The sequence below is a fragment of the Sturnira hondurensis genome, unplaced genomic scaffold (genome assembly GCF_014824575.4).
Source record: "Sturnira hondurensis isolate 20B ecotype Veracruz unplaced genomic scaffold, ASM1482457v3 Scaffold0002039, whole genome shotgun sequence".
Taxonomy (NCBI): Eukaryota; Metazoa; Chordata; class Mammalia; order Chiroptera; family Phyllostomidae; genus Sturnira; species Sturnira hondurensis.
In genome coordinates, this window is record NW_028074670.1 from 1,203,056 (window position 1) to 1,220,382 (window position 17,327).

General features: G+C 51.4%; 1 protein-coding gene across 1 annotated transcript; it reads left to right on the top strand.

Annotated features, from left to right (window-relative positions):
* The first annotated feature begins 616 nt into the window (after positions 1-616).
* On the top strand, positions 617-16,222 carry CD8B (CD8 subunit beta). The gene is made up of 6 exons (XM_037038897.1): positions 617-722; positions 3,882-4,241; positions 7,919-8,011; positions 12,384-12,473; positions 14,092-14,128; positions 16,149-16,222. The coding sequence occupies exons 1-6, from the start codon at positions 677-679 to the stop codon at positions 16,159-16,161; spliced, it is 639 nt and encodes a 212-aa protein (XP_036894792.1). The 5' UTR covers positions 617-676; the 3' UTR covers positions 16,162-16,222.
* Positions 16,223-17,327: the final 1,105 nt, after the last annotated feature.

Genomic DNA, 17,327 nt, shown 5'->3' on the forward strand with positions numbered 1-17,327 from the left:
GGGAGCCCTAGAATCTTCTCAGCTCTTCCGGGCTATGAAGAGCTGGGTCTGGTTTCAACGGCCCCCTCAGGCAGCGTTGGGGTCCCCCCTCTGGGGCCCGAGCTTACTGTCTGTCCTCAAGCACCATACTGTGCTTGGGTCACGTTAGCGAACTTCACAAGCGCTTGCGCTTGAGGGAGGAGCCTAGGTCTCGGTGACTCCAGGCCCTGCTGCGCTGGGGGCACCCAGGAGCCTCGCAATAACTACTCAAAAAGAAAAGAAGTGCGCTGAGTTAGGGTCCAGCTCCACCGGTCATTCGTGGGACTTTGAACATCCTGACCCCTCTGAGCCTCCGGTGCCTTAACTGTCACGTGGAGTCATGACCCTGTTTTGACAACCTCCCAGGGCAGGAGGCGATCACACACGTGCAAGTGCGCGGCACAGGTCAGCAGTGTCACCTTCTTGCCTGAAAGCAGCGGGTCCTAGTGCGCTTCTTAAAAACGGAGCCGAGATCTCTGAAATGCGGGAAGGATGAGGGTGGAGACCTTACCAACCTCACTCCAGACTCCGCCCCAGATCCCGCCCCCTCCCTGTAACCTGCTCCCCTCTGCTGCCCCACCCGGTCCACTCCCCGCCCCCTCACCCCTGCAGGACAATCTTAGCCGAGCCCTCTGGGACCGGGGGTCTAGGCGCCGAGATGCGGCTGTGGCTCTGCCTGCTCCTCGCAGCCGCGCAGCTGGCAGGTACGGCGTGGGTTGGAGGAGGCTGGCGGCGCTCGGGGCCGGGCGGGTGGTCTGAGCGGTGGAGTTCCGCAAGGCTGTTCGGGTAGGGGGCTGTGGGGCTCTGGAGGCTGGCGGCGCGGCAGGGGCAGCCCCTGAGGGTGGAGAGGAAAGTCCTCCAAGGAGCTCATTATCTCGGGGGTCTGGGGAGCCCAGGACTCTGGCCACCTCTGCCCAAAAGCCTGGAGCTGGGAGACGAGGAGGCAGACGGGAGGGAAGGAGATAGGAAGGAAGAAGAGAGAAAGAGGGAGGAGGTCTGGAGAGGAAAGAAAAATGCCCTAGCTCAGAGACAAGGCAGGGATGTGTTCCCAGAAAGGTGCCAGAGGCCCAGTCCTGGTTTGGGTGTCCTACACTTGGTCCAGGGTTCCGTAGACACATTTTGATTACTTCCGGGCAAGTTTTCTCGGTACAATTTGTCAAATACCAGGCTGGTGCCAGTTCTCAGGCAACTATGATGGGGTGTTCCCTCAGGCAGAGTTTCCCTGTTTCCGCAATGTTCCCTGGGATTGGGTGCATTGTATGACTTCAGCGACAAGCAGAATTAGAGTTGGAAGGCAGCCAGTGGCTCCAAGCGAGAGTCCAGGCCGCCCCTCTGACCAAAGCCATTCAGACCACCTCTTAGAGAAGTCCCTCTGCCTCCCAAAATGCCCGCTAACCTGGGCTCAGTTTGCTCTCTTGCTCAAAAGCCCCAAGCTGGGCACCCCACCAGGGGTGCCACCTGGGTTGCCTTGGCAACCCAGTGAGCTCAAGAACATCTGAAGTAAAAGCTGATCCAGGCCATTCAAAGCTGCTAACATTATCGCTGATCACTTTAGAGACAGCAGATCCCTCCCTCGGAGAACGAAGTCATTTAGCTTACTGATAGAATGGAATGAACCAAATGAGACCACACGTGTGACAAGCCCTGGCTAGGTGTCTGGCACAAAGATAGGGCTGGGCCTCGGCTGGACGGTTAGTTCCCGGGGCTGAAAAACAAAGGGTCACCAGAGAGAGACCAGGGAGTGTCTCAGCAGGAAGTCTTCATGTCATGACGAAGGAAGCACCCCTGCCAACCTCTTTACCATGGAGGACTCACTTATGGGACTTCTTAGAAGGCCTTTGAGAATCTGTGTATTTGTGGCCCCACTATGTGCGCAGGAGCACATGGCCACCATCCTGGAACCACAGGTTCCCTCAGTTCAGGGAGGGCCTCAAAGCTCAGGTTCGGGAGCTGCAGACCTGGCTTTGACTCTGAATCCGCCCCACACGGGCTGTGCGACTCTCAGCGTGTCCTTAACCTTCCAGAGCCTCCATTCCCTGGTCTTTAAAGTGGATGTGAAACAGGGTTTGGTGTGGATTAAATGAGACAGTACACACACTATGTTTGGCAGGTTGGATAAACACTGGCATTTTCAATTCTTATCTCCCCCAAAAGGTCAGTGACCCAAAACAGTAAAGAACCCCTACTCTGCTGAAAGAGGCAGTATGGTATTTGGAGGGAAACGCAAAGGCCCAGCAGCCACTTGGGCCCCAGGTGCCATTTCATTCTTGATACAGCGGAAACCTGGAGTGATGAGAGTGGAATCAAAAGGTTTAAGTTTACTTCATCGGTATTAGAAAAGGCCGCTCTGGAGCCTGAGAACAAGTGGAGGCAGGATTGTGGGCATGGGCCACCGCCTCAGTAAGCCAGCCCCTCCTGGGTGTGCAAGCACTCGAGCGTGCGCGCACACATACACACACACCATTCTCTGGCCTCTCCCACTCAGCCAGGTCTGTGTCCACTGCTCCTGGGTCTCTGCTGTGGCCTGCGCTCTAACTCCACCCCACAGCTGAAATGAAAGGCTTGCTGAGTCAGATTCAGTTTGTTGGACTCTGCGGCAAAAGACCCATTTCTTAACATTTCTCTTTAAGATTTCGTTTCCTGCCAGTAACAGCCCCTGATGTGTGAGGCACATGCACCATGGTTTGCCCACATACAGTGCTTCACAGTTTGCTTTCTTGGACATGCTGGCCCTCAGAGTCAGTCAGACCAATGGCCTCAAACCACCCTCTTTCCCAACAGAAGAGACAGGCTCCATGACTCGCCTTAGGTTCCACAACTGGTGAGGTGCAGGGTTTGGGTGCAAGGCCAGGTCTCTGAGCTCTGCTCCAGTTTTCCGTGAACAGCCTCCTATGTGCAGTGCTTCCCATCTGAGACTAAAATGAGCTCCCAGCCCTGCTTCTGGGGTGTCTGTCCTCCCACTCAGGAAGGGGGTCCAGTGACCCGTCAACTGCTGGGTTGGGGAGGGATGGTCATTAATTGTGTCTACCCAGGGGCAGTGAGGGTTGGTTATCATCCACATCCAGAAACTGTGGCTGGCCCTCTTCTAGGTGGGCCAGCCCAGCCCCGTGCTCTGCCTGTGATTCTGACCTCCTCTCCCAGCGTGCCCTGGGTCTCCTTCAGCTACCCGGAGCCTGCTGAGGGTCTCTGTGGGGAGTTGCAGCAGGGCAAGGCGAAAGGCTTTGACCTCAGACTTTGAATCTTTGAGTTTGAATCCCAAGTCACTTACTAGCTGTAAGGGGGATTTTTAAAAAGATTTTATTTATTTATCTTTAGAGGGGAAAGAAAGGAGAGAGGGAGAGAAATATCAGTATATGGTTGCCTCTTGTGTGTCCCCTGCAGCCCAGGCATTTGCCCTGACTGGGAATCAAACCGCGATCCTCTGGTTCGCAGGCCCATGCTCAATCCACCGAGCTACACCAGCCAGGGCTGCAAGTGGGATTTTTGACCAAGTAACTTCATGCCTCAGTTTCCTCATCTGTGTAATGGAGATAAAAATCCCCAAGTGAGATTGAGTCTTAATTGAGATAATTATGCAAAGAGCCAGGCTTGTAAGCATGGGGTCCACAAATGACAGCTCTCCCCCATTGCCTTTGTAAAGCTGGCAGAGTAAACCCCAGCCTTGCAGACAATCTCCTGGGAGGTGGGGTGCTCGAGCTCTTGAGTGCAGGACCACAAGTCACATACAACAGCCTTTGGACCCTGCAACTGGGAAGCTTCTTCCATGGCTTTTCCTTTGCTACTCGAGTCAGGGTGGCTCTGAGGCTCCACCGAGGTGGCCAGGAAAATGTGCTGATGGCCTCTGCTCCCTCTGCTTCTTGTAGCTCCCCACGGCCACATGGTGCACCAGCAGAGCCCTTTGTTCCATGTGGCTAAGAACAACACAAAGGTGGACATAGTCTGTGAAGTCAAAACCTCCCCCGCTAACACGCGCATCTACTGGCTGAGACGGCTCCAGGCTCCGAGCACGAACAGTCAGTACGAGTTCCTAGCCGTCTGGAAACCTAAAGAAGAGCCTGTGTACAGCCAGAATGTGGGGCCTGAGGAGCTAACTGTGAAACAGACATCAACCCAGATCATTCTCAGTCTCAAAAGTGTGAAGCCTGCAGACAGTGGTGTCTACTTCTGCATGACCATCGGGAACCCTGAGCTGACCTTCGGGAAGGGAACTCAGCTGAATGTGGGTAAGATCCTGGTTCAGTATTATCAATAACATGGAGCATCTACCATTTGCCAGGAATGTCCCAGGCATGGGGGCTACCCCCACTCTCAGCGAGCCCGACTCCACAGGAGGGGACGACAGCCATGAGCAGTCGCTACAGCTAACAGTAACAGAAAGCATACTCTGAGACTCACCCAGGGCCAAGCACATGCAAATGTTTTGCGTAGTTCTCTCGCTCAATGCTGCCAACCATCCCGGGAGGTAGGTACTATTATAATTCCCAGTGCAAGTGAGATGCTTAGAAGCACCACTGTTTCTTATGGGCACAGAACAGCGCTGTCCTTCAGCCACACCAGGCCCACCTGAGACTGTGGCTGGTTTGGGCTGAGTCCGCAGGCCTGATGATGGTCTCAGAAATCCCCTGTGAGGGCCCACAGGGCCAGGGAGGGGCAGGTGCCTCACATTCTGCATGTGAGCCTATGGCTCGAACCCCTACCCAGAGTTTCAGGGAATGAGGAAACTGGACCCCAAGACCAGCTGCAAATCCTGTTGCAAATTCATTGTGTGCCTTTGGCCGGTCTCCTCACTGGGCCTCAGTTTTCTCATCTGTATTAGGGTTGCTGGTGGGCCCTAAGACCCCCTCGGGTCCTTAGAAGCTGCAGTTCCTTATGAGTGAAGTCAGCACATCCAGTAGAATTCCACTGTGAGCCACAGATGTAATGTAAAGTGTTCTGTCAGCCATGGTAAAAAAGTAAAAAGAAACTCATGAGATTCAATTAAATAACATATTTTATTTAACCCAATTTATCAACAGTATCATTTTAAAATATAATCAAGATGAAATTATTACTGAAATATTTTATATTCCCCTTTCATACTAAGCGCTGCACGCATTTCACATGAAGGGCACACAGCTCGGGCCAGGCTGGCTGTGTTCCACATGCTTAGTAGCACGTGTGGCCAGTGGCTGCTGTACCGAACAGTGAGGATTGAAAGGATCGAAGGTGCAAAGGAATCAGGGGCAGACATTCTCAGAGGCCCACGTCTGACTTTTGCCCCTTCCCCAGTTAGCCCGGGGCTGGGGCGACCCCCTGAAAGCTTCCCACCGTCCTACTTCCCCGCTTGCCTGGGCCCACCTCACACTGGGGGCACTGAGAGTGTCACGGGGCTGCCGAGGAATTAGACCACTCAGCCTGAGGTCTGCAGCACGCTTTGGGGGTTGTTCATTGATTCCTGTATTGAAAATTGGGTTATGGTGTCAGAGGGTGTGGGTTTTGGTTTGCATTATTGTTTTTGTCTCTGTAAGTCCCACATCTTTTCCACCCATGAGATTTCAGGGTCTGAGAAAGGTGGATGGTGAAATAGCACAGCTGGTTTTCAGAAGCTCCCCCACCTCCACCCACTCACTCTTGGTTTTGACATTTCCAAAGCCCTCCCGCAGCCCAGCTCCAGGAGCGGCAGTGCACCCCCCAAAGCATGTGCTTGCAACTGCATCATCTCCCCAGGGGAGGGGGTCCAGCGCCAGAGCCCCCCTTGCCAGAACGTCAGTGCACTTGGAAGGAAGAAGCCGGGTGGTAAAGAAAGCATTCGGGAAAGACAGCCTTTTTCGGGCCCCTTAAGCACACAACCCTTTCAAAGAGGAGAGAAGGGGGAAGATTTGACCTGGGTTGGGAGCGTCAGGAGGAATCAAGGGGACCTGGCTCTGGGCAAGAAGAAATTAGAATGGAACAAGGCTGTCCACATGCCCCATCAGACCCCAAACACTGTGCCCAGCCAAAGTACTCAGGTCCTACAGAGCTGGCTCCCTACAGGCTCACCACTGACCCACGCAGAGACCTCTGGGCCTCCTCATGCATGAAGCAAGGGGAATGAACGCTTCTGGGGCTTTGAGGATGAAGGGGACAACAGAGCCTGCACAGCCCCTCGCAGCGGGCCGGGCTCCTCCGGCACTCTCAGAGCACTAGAGCCGCTGATGTGTTTCCTTTCACACTGGTTTCCCCCCTGCACTCTGGTGGCCAGGGCCGCGGGTCCACCTGATGTGCCTCACTTTTTTGTGAAAGAGCATTTTCCCCAAGGCCGCGTGGCACAGAAAGAGCCTAGAAGCAGGGTCTTTTGACTCAGGTCTGGGCTCTACTGTTTACTGTCTCTCGCACATTGGGCAAGTTATTTCAACTCTCTGTGCCTAGGTTTCCTCAGGTGTGACGTGGGGACATTGGTGCCTGTCCCCAAAGCTGCTGGGCTCAGTAAACTCCAGCTGAAGTGTTCAGCACTGCCACTCGCTCATGATAGAAGATGAGTGAGTGTTAATTCTGGTTAGTTGGTTCTTCTGGAAACTTCATAGAGCAGGCAGAGCACAGCATGTTTTCTCCACTCTCCAGAGGAGACACAGGGTGCTGAGGGTCCCAAATGTCCACTTTTTATATGGAAGAAGCCAGCCCCAAAGTGACCAATTTGTTGGCTGCTCCTCCCTGTCCTATTAACTGTAGAGTTTAAGTTCAAGGTTTCACCCTATTCCCTTTCCTATTATTTTACAGAAAGTCATTTCAGTAACATGTCTTTCCTCAACTCACAAAGGCCGAGGTCGGATACGGTGGCCCCAGTGCTCACACGGTCCCACGGCCCCTCAGGGCCTGAGGTGTCTCCCTGTGCTCTGTGTATTCGATCCCCCGTTTTATCCCAGCGCCTCAGCGTGTGGCACTAAATTAGAGCACAAACAGAGGAGGGACCCACCCAGGATTCAGGAGAGGGGTTTGGGGTCCCCACCCGGCACTTTCCATGAGGGCCTGCGAGGCCAGCTGCTCCCCCTAATTTTACTGGCACCCACCTTTGAAATTAGAGGTTGAGATTAGACTGAAGATCCCTCTGGCTCTGATTGTATATGATTTTTAAAGACACCAGAGGAGGAAAGAAAATCCCAATATATACAACCTTCATGGTGCTTTGAAAATTTTATTTATTGATAGTAGAGAGATAGGGAAGGGGAGAGAGAGAGAAACATGGATTTGTTGTTCCACTTATTCATGCACTCATTGATTGATTATTTGTATGCGCCCTGACTGGGGATCGAACCACAACCTTGGCCTTTTGGGATGACACTCCAACCAACTGAGCTGCTGGGCCGGGGCCAGCCTGCATGGTACCAGACATGCAGGAAAGGCACCCCACCTCCTTTCCATGAGCGACCTGCACCCGCTTAGGGATTGGCAGGGCTCAGGGACTCTGGCTTCAGCTCAGGTGGAGCCAGGGCTTCAGCCAGGCAGAGCATCGTCTGCTGTGCACTTTGCTGGGCACACCATCCCCGATTTAATTCTCACTTCAACCCCAAGGAGGGGCCAAAGACCATTTTTATTTCAGTAGATGGGGAAACTGAGGTACAGAAAAGTGATAGGACTTGCCCCCAGTTACACACTGGTTAATGGTTAATCAGGGGTGCTGGGCTCTGTTCAGGTCTGTTGCTCCAGAACCCCCCTCTCTCCAGGACTCCAAGCTGAGCCCTGTCCACAGGCCCACAGATAGATCTGAGAGCTGGGGAAGCCGTTCAAATGTTTCATTGTTCCATGACCCTGAAGCTCTGGAGCGGCCCAGGGAGTGGTCCTAAGGATTTCAGTGCCTGGAGGTAGGAAGCGCAGCTTTAAGTTTTGTCTCTAAGCCTGCCTGCTTTGGCCTGGCTAAGACACGGGTCTTGCTTGCTTTCTGTAGTTGATGTCCTTCCCACCACTGCCAAGCCCACCAAGAAGACCACCCCTAAGAAGAGAAGGTGCCAACCATTCCCGAGCCCGGCGACGCCGAAGGGTGAGCTTTCCACTCCCCTAGACCCTCCGCAGCGCAGCAGGCACTGGCAGTCCCTCCCTCCCTTCCTTCTTCCCTCCCTTAAGCTCTTCCCAAGCACACACCCTTGAACCTGCCCCCTGGCCCTGAGCTGGGGTCAGAGGGAGGCTGTGCTGTCCTTCAGCAGCTCACAGTCTAGTGGGGGACACACTCACCAGTCATCACAGGACAACACTTACTGAACGATGAGTCCACCCAAAACTTTCACACACTTTTCCAGCATCATTATTCATAGGAGTCCAAAAGTAGAAACAAATCAAATGGACAACAAAATGTGGAATATCCATGCCATGGAACATGACTTGGTTGTAATCGAGAATTAATTACTAATACATGCTGCAACATGGGTGAAACTTAAAAATATTATGCAGTGGAAGAAGCTAGTTACAAAAGACCATATATGATATGATATGATATGATGATATGGACATTGATGTGAAAAGTCCAGAATATGATATTCCATAGAGACAGAAAGTAGATTCGTGGTTGCCTTAAGGCCAAGGAGGTCGGGGGGAGGAATGAGGCGTGGCTGCCAGTAGGTACAGAATTTCTTTGCAGGGAAGGATAAAAATGTTCTAACTTCAGATTGTGGTGCTGGTTGCAATTTCTATGAATTTATAAAAAACGTGAAATTATACATTTGAAACGGGTGAATTTCACAGTATGTAAATTGTGTCTCAATAAAGGTGTTAACTAACAAAGGACCCAACCCAAAACACCAGAACTTTAAACCCTCCCACTCTGATGCCTGACCGAGGGCCTAACACTCGGTGTGTGCTCACTGTGTTTGTTAATGGGGGAGCAGGCTTGCTGCTCGTCCCGTGGGCACCAGACACCGCGGCTATAGCACGCACACACTCACACGTCTTGAACCCATACACCAAATGTGTTTCTAGAAAAATACTGACCTCTATCCCCAAAAGCTGGTGGCAACCAATGGAAAGCACCATCGGCTCCAACCCAAAAAACAAACCACACCAGGCTGCCTTGTGCTGCTGGGGCCGCGGTGTCTTAAATAGGTGTCAAGTCCCAGGAGGAGTCTAGGGGACCGGAGCAGGGAGCTGCCCCATTAGGTCACTGTAAAAAGAACATCAGAATCTGTGTGCAGAGGGCAATGTCTCAAGGAACACAAAGGTGGAGACAGAGCAACCTCATTTTATAAGTTGATGCCCCAGGACTTCGCCTAAAGGATTTCAAGCAGGGAATGAAAAAAGGAAGAAAGGGAGAATACAGTAGGGCCAGGGGCCCTGTGCTGTGGCTCTGAAGGAGCCAGGAAATCAGGTTAAAACAAAGGCTAGTCTCCAAGCAACTCACCACAACCACCACGGGAGGGACAAACACAGCCTCGGGCATCGGAGCCTTGATCCGTCCAGCCTTAAATTCTAGAGGAAAATCTGATCTGCTTGTCTGAATGATAGTGAATTCGGTAACACTTCTATAAATGATGGATGAAAAGTCTTCTCATTTCTTGCCTCATTTCTAATATTAATCTTCAGTAGAATCCCGGGGCAAAATGTAAATCCAATGTTAGTAGGTTCCTTAGAATAAACAGGCAGCCAAGTGGTGTGGAGGGGGTAGTAGGTGGTGGTTGCATTCGGGGTGGGGCCATGGGGCAGTATAACCCAGGGATCAGTCGGCCAGGCCTCAGCTATAATCCGTGTCTACCACTGCCTATACTGTGTGACCTTAGGCAAGTGATTCAGCCTGTCTGAGCCTCAGTTTCCTCATCTGTAAAATGGGGGTGTTTGCCTGGCTAAAGGGAAGGAGGATTAAATGAGATGCCATCCACAAGGCATTCAGCTGGGCGGGACATCTAGACAGAGCTACAGCTTATGATCATGAGTAAAACTCTCACGGCCACCATGGCAGGCACCTTCTCTCCAAGGGCAGCCCGAGCCTTCGGGCTGCCCTTGGAGAGACACTGAGAGGTCCCGGGGAACAGTTTCTAAACCACTGTCACAGGAGAAATGTGGTGAGATTCAGACCTCAGAAGACCCCAGTGAGGAGAAGGAAGCCAAGCTGCTCGTCATGGGCACAGTTCTGGCCACAGCTCCCTGCCCAGGCAGGCTTCAGCATGTCTGCTAGAAGCAATGGCTTCTGTCGCCGCATGCTGGGCAGATGACTCTCTGCACTGTGGACCGGGGCTGCACTGCCAGCCCCAGCTCAGCCACGTGCGCCTCCAGGAAGCCACCCTTCCTCAGAAGGGGCCCTTCCCACTCCGCACGACCCTGCGACCTTCACCCACTTCTGTTACTTTTTTTTAAATTACCACTTTATCGAGGTATAATTGGCATGTCATAAAATTCNCTTCTCCTGTCGCCGCATGCTGGGCAGATGACTCTCTGCACTGTGGACCGGGGCTGCACTGCCAGCCCCAGCTCAGCCACGTGCGCCTCCAGGAAGCCACCCTTCCTCAGAAGGGGCCCTTCCCACTCCGCACGACCCTGCGACCTTCACCCACTTCTGTTACTTTTTTTTAAATTACCACTTTATCGAGGTATAATTGGCATGTCATAAAATTCACCATTTTAAGCATGTAACTGATTGTTAGCACCTTTACTAGGTTATGCAACCATCGCTACAATCTAGTTTTAAAACATTGCTATCAGCCCCAAAAGATACTTTGAACTTGTTTACAGTTAGTTTCTCTTCCCACCTCAGCCCCTGGCAACCTCTAACCTACTTTACATTTTCTGTCTCTATACTGTAGATTTTCTGTATCTATAGATTTTCTGTCTGTAGATTTGCCTCCTCTGGACATTTCATATGCACGGAGTCATACAAAATGTGGACTTCTCACGCCTGGCTTCTTTTACTTAGCATCGTGTTTTTGAGAGAACACAGAGGAGGTGTGAGGGAGGCAGATAGAAACCCTTGCATCTCAGAGGTAGGAAGGACTTCCAGGGACCTCTCTGTGGCCTCCCACCCAGTACAGGGATCTCCCTCACCCGTGGCGCCATCAGCCTTGGAGGAGGCAGGCTGCCTCCCACGGAGGGGCACGCTCGTTCCCTCCCTGCCTCTCATGCCCTCAGGCTGTGCTGGTGGGGCCAGCAGGGGCTTTAGAACATGGAGGATCTAGATTTATACTCTGGCCCTGCCTTTTCGGAAGAACCAGAACCTTGGTTTTTCTGAACTGTAAAATGAGAGAATAAAAATGATAGCAACACCCTCCTTCCTCTCAAGATGGAATTTTGCAGTTAGTATTTTTTCTTGGCACATAATAGGTATTCAGTAAAATTCAAATCCAACCTCTAGTTTTTTTCACCTGAGATCCCTTGCCCTTTTCACCCATGAGCCTGCCCGTCAGCTACACACAGGCACCAACCATAGAGGCACCAAGTGTGTCAGACAAGGATTTGGGGCATTGATGATGGACGCTGTACTGTCTAAGTAGCATCCAAAATGGGCAAAGGAGCAAATAGGCAACTCATAGGAGAAAAAGAAGTGGCCAATATATGGAAACCTCTGAGGCTGACAAATAATCAAGGAATCGAAGGAAAATATTTTTCACCCACTGGACTGACAAAAGCCCAAACATTTGATCACACACATCAAGTGCCAGCCAGCAGGGTGCACAGCTGGAAGTTGGAGGTGGAAATCAGTGCAGCCTGTTTGCAAGGCATTTGACAGCATCTATCACAGCTTAAAGTGGACACGCCCTACGGTTTATCAGGTCCTGTCTCTCAGTGTCTGCATCGGGCAGGCTCCTGCGTAAGAAGAAACATACCAGGATGTTCTCTGCAGTCATTTATAAAACGCAGGAAACAAACAGAATGCCCACTGATGGCAAAATGACCCACAGCACATCCGTAGTCAAATATTGCTCTGCTAGAAAAGAATGTTTAAGTAGCAAATACAATGATTGCAAGACAATGTGCACGATGTAACCCTCTGGTTTTAAAAGATCACATGTGCCTGTGCAGACTGAGTGCGTGAAGATGCCAAGGGAAAGGCGCCAAATTAGCAACGGCATTTGTCGCTGTGAAGGAGTGAGGGTGTCGAGGGACGCTCACACCCTTGAACCTTCCACAGTGAAAATATATTCAGCTATTTTTAATGAAATTAAAATAAAAATAAAAAAATAAATGCCCCAAACCCCATAATCAGTTGTTAAAGTGGTCTAATTCCCTTGAATATAAACAGATCTTGAATTTTCATTTGAATGTGGGGCATGACATTTTACATATGAAATTATCCCAATGTGTTTAAAGGGACTAGAAAAAAGACTAGAAGAAGATAGGCAAACAGCAGTGTCCTCTGGGAGGTGGGCTTTTGGTTGGTTTTCCCCGCTTTGTGTTGATCTGCGTGTCTCAGATGTTCCATATGTATCCCCCAGGCCCGCTGTGTGGCCCCCTGCCCCTCGGCCTGCTGGTGACTGGCGCCGTGATTCTGCTGGTGTCCTTGGCTGTGTCCATTCACCTATACTGTAAGTGGTCCCCTCTTGGGCCATCATGGCCACCCCTTTTCTTGTTGTCGGGACTGTCCATGAGGGTCCCTCCTTCTCCAGGGGATCGAGGCAGTTGTGAGCCTGGGAACCCGGGGTGTTTCCAGCAGTGATTCTCAGCTGAGACCACGTGCAGGGGTCAGAGACCCCCATGTCTCTGGAGACAGACAAACCTGGGTCTGAATCTAACCCCGCAGCTCCCTGATTTAGTGGCCGTGGGTGTGTGCCCTGGCCTCTCTGAGCCTCCCAGGGATGCCTGGGTGAGGGGGCAGTAGCATGTCCCTCCCAGAGTGGCTATCTGAACAGTCCTGCCCCAGGTGCCCAGCTGGAGCCTGTGCTTAGTAAACAGAAACTTCTATGGGCAGTCGGGATGAAAGCCGTGCATGGGGCAGATTGAAGTGGGGTCTGGGCTATGTTCCCAGAAGCCAGAAATCCGCCCCCGTCCCTGTGAGGCTGTAGGGAAACTCAGAGATGGCTGCCGCTCTCAGCCACGGCCGCAGTGGAGAGAGACTCATATCCTACGTGCCCTCCTCCCTCCCCTCCCCCCGCTGCAGGGGAGGCTCGCACAGCTGCCGCAGAGCCCAGCACCCCAGGCTCACCTGTGCCACCCTGAGCAATTCACTCACCCTTTCTGGGCTTCAGTAAAATGGGAGGGGATAGCCACACAGGGCTACGGACCAGACCAGAGCCTCTTTTATTTGTCTCCTTTGGCCATGTGATGACACTCACGGACCCTCTCCCTAGATAGATGTGTCAGGGGCACATCTGTGCGTGCAGCTGCCTCCCACCAAGGAGTCCATTTACCCCGTTCTAAGAGCTTCATAGAAGTTCAGTGATCTGCAAACTTTATTTAGTATATTATGTATGAAGCACATTTAATGTGCTCCAAAAATAAAACATTATAAAAGATAAGATAGACTCATATAGCCTTGCTCCTATTTCCTTCCTTTATGATAAAGAAAGTGTCAAACTCATTTTCAACGGGGTCACATCAGCCTTGCGGTTGCCTTCAAAGGGCTGAATGTAATTTAAGGACTGTATAAATGTAATTACTGCTTAACAGTTAAGCAGGAGCTCAGCATGGCTGCCGGGTAGAAACACAGTGCCAGGCCGGATAAAACCAGGTGGAGGGCGGGATTCAGTCCCGGGGGCCTCCTGTTTGCCACCTGTGCTTTATCCCAATGGGAAACCTTGCCCACCTCCCAAATATACAGGTTCAAGGCCACCTGTCTCCACCACCTCTCATTCCTGATGTGCTGTGAAGGGCAAAACAGCACATTTAAGGATACACAGACTGGAATAGATTAACTGAGTATGAATTCTGATCTCACCTCTTACCAGCGGCATAACTTTGGGCACGTTACTCAGTAACACACTTGCTCCGTGCCTTGGTTTCCTCATGTACAAAACGGAGGTCGTAAGAGGAGTACCCACTCCTAGGTTTGCTGGGAGCGTTAAGGGAGTTGAAACACATGAAACCGACGCAGAGCCTGGCACCAGAGGAGTGGTCTGAGGTGCCAGCTGTCCCTCCCTCTCTTCACCCTCCTTGCTCCCTGGGGCTTGGGGTCAGCTGACTTGGGCTCTTGGTTTCTTTTTTTAGGCCTGCGGAGGAGAGCACAGCTTCGCTTCATGAAAAAGTAAGTGCTTGGGCCTTGGACCAGTGCCCACGCCGCCGCCCTGGGTGTGGTCCTGGCTTCCTCAGCCCCTCCTGTGCTCACAGCCTCCATTGGCAAGGAGCCAAAGCCAGACACCACCTTCAAAAAAAATCATAGACTCTGTAAGTCCATGGGGAGATAGAGCTCAAGAAAAGAGATCAGCTAAACAAACAAGATGTATTTCAAGTACGGGAGAGTCAGCTCCCAGGCCTCCTGGAGGTAACGAGCAGCTCTTGCACGCGTGGAGCAGGGCCGGAGATCCCAGACCCTTACCTAGCCTTACCTGTTATTTTGTGACTCGGTCCTGCATGACATAGGAGGGTTATTTTTACAGAGTAGTTGAAAGACTTGCTCAAAGCATTTGGAGTAGGAAAAGAGCAGAACCAGGTAAAAGCAAGAGCAGTGGGTCCATCCGGGGCCACTGTCCTCCCGCTGGTGTCGGATGTTGTGCTGCTTGGTCCCCACACAGGAATCCGCTGGCTCCTGGTCCTGGCTCCCAGCGGTTAGTGAGCCCACCAGCTGACTCCCACACACACAGGGCTAACAAGACCTCGTCCACTGGTCCCACTGAACTCTGTAAGCACAGGCAGAAGCCAGGGGACAGGCAGGCCAGACGCCTCAAGGACTTCTGGACCCTGCTTGGGCCATGGACAGTGTTCTTGGGTTGGTTTTCCTTCCACCAACTGGAAAATGTTTCTCATCTACCCATCTCATTAATTGCAACCCTCTCCACAGAAAGTTTTTCGAAAACAAAGCTAGCCCAGGCCTCTAGATTGGAGAGGGCAGCAGGGCCTGCTGCTCAAGAGCTCTGACTCCAGCAGGAGGCAGATCTGGGTTTGAATCCTGTCTGCCGCTCACTCACCATGTGATCGTAGGCGAGTTGCTTCCCTGGACCTCTGATTCCGCATCTGCAAAATGGGATGACAGCACCAAGCTCGCGGCCACCACAGCACACGCTCGTATCACTTAGAAGAGGCAACTCTACAAGCCAACAACCAAAACACAAAATGCGTTTTTAAATACTCTAAAATTATAATTTCCATATGAGCTCTCCATATGATATGCTCCACACTATTATATATGTCATATTTTGCACACATTGTTGCCTAAACATGCCTGCTGATTTTATAGGCAATTTTCAGTGGTAATTTTAACTGTGTACAATGTTCAACTCACGTGCTGGATTTGGAAACTAACCGCTACCTAACAGATAGTAACTTGAGTGTATTTGTCTAAACCCAGGCCCCCAGAATGTTATTTTATGGAGAATGAGTCTCCCTTGGGGAACCACCTGTGGTTCTGCCCCCCACTCATCCTTTCCCTTTAACTCATTCCCCAGGGATTTGACACCAATTTTGGGGATCTGGGTGCAGTACCTTATACTTTGGCAAACCCAAGGGCTCTGAGGATCAACTGAGGCGGAGAAGGAGCTGGGGGTGCTCATGGGGGAGGCCTTAAGCGCCCCTCACCTTCTGTTCACAGCTCAGCTCGCGTCTGTTGCCTATGGTTACACTTACCTGTGAGACATCATTTGAACAAAAGGGTTTGTGGTTAAAAGAGCTTGAAAGCCACCTCTGGCTTTGCTGTGATGATCCAGGTGTGGAGAAAATAATCCGTGGGCCTCACAGATAAGCTGTTCCCAGGTCAAGGTGCGATTTGGAGCAGACACCCTCAGCCTAGCCTCTAACTGGCCTCAGAAAACCACTCTGCCAGCGGGCCTGCAGCTTCTGGCCCCGTGGTGTGCATTTGTGAAGCGCTGGTCTGAGAAGATACTGCAGGAAGTAACACTCTTCAAAGCCAGAGCCTTCTGAGCTGCTTTTTTTTAACTTTAAACGCTTTTTTAATAATTAAGATGGGCCCTAAAAACATACTAACACACAAGTCCCGACCCAGGCTACTAATGGAGTGAAGCCCTGTATCCTTGTTTGCTATTTGTCTGCTACAGGAATTCAATAGCGTTTGTCTGAAAATAAGTGGTTTCGCAACTTGCTGTTGTTTTTAGGTTTTATAAATGAGCAGAGAATACGCTTTGGGTGTCCTGCTACACAAACACGTTGGCCAGTATGAACGAGACCTGGAAAAACGAGAGAGAAGGGACACACTGAGTGAAAATTTCACTGCCCCGCTGAAGCTGCCTCCTTTAACTCTGCCCGTTCTTTCTGTGGGCCTTGTGCATGGGGACAACTTGGTAGTTGGTCACCTGGAGTCTTAGAGAGAAGGCTCCAGAGCCCCGGACACTTCCTGTACCTCGGACACACTGAGCACTGAGTAAGAAATGCCACNAGACATCATTTGAACAAAAGGGTTTGTGGTTAAAAGAGCTTGAAAGCCACCTCTGGCTTTGCTGTGATGATCCAGGTGTGGAGAAAATAATCCGTGGGCCTCACAGATAAGCTGTTCCCAGGTCAAGGTGTGATTTGGAGCAGACACCCTCAGCCTAGCCTCTAACTGGCCTCAGAAAACCACTCTGCCAGCGGGCCTGAAGCTTCTGGCCCCGTGGTGTGCATTTGTGAAGCGCTGGTCTGAGAAGATACTGCAGGAAGTAACACTCTTCAAAGCCAGAGCCTTCTGAGCTGCTTTTTTTTAACTTTAAACGCTTTTTTAATAATTAAGATGGGCCCTAAAAACATACTAACACACAAGTCCCGACCCAGGCTACTAATGGAGTGAAGCCCTGTATCCTTGTTTGCTATTTGTCTGCTACAGGAATTCAATAGCGTTTGTCTGAAAATAAGTGGTTTCGCAACTTGCTGTTGTTTTTAGGTTTTATAAATGAGCAGAGAATACGCTTTGGGTGTCCTGCTACACAAACACGTTGGCCAGTATGAACGAGACCTGGAAAAACGAGAGAGAAGGGACACACTGAGTGAAAATTTCACTGCCCCGCTGAAGCTGCCTCCTTTAACTCTGCCCGTTCTTTCTGTGGGCCTTGTGCATGGGGACAACTTGGTAGTTGGTCACCTGGAGTCTTAGAGAGAAGGCTCCAGAGCCCCGGACACTTCCTGTACCTCGGACACACTGAGCACTGAGTAAGAAATGCCACCCATGGCACCACTCCTGATCCTGTACTCATCCTGGGCTAGGCTGGGACCTCTGGGGTTGGCCGTCCAGCCACTGTCCGCAAGCTGTTTTGCCCTGGTAGGGCAGTGACACTGAGACCTGGGTCACAGCATAGCGCTGG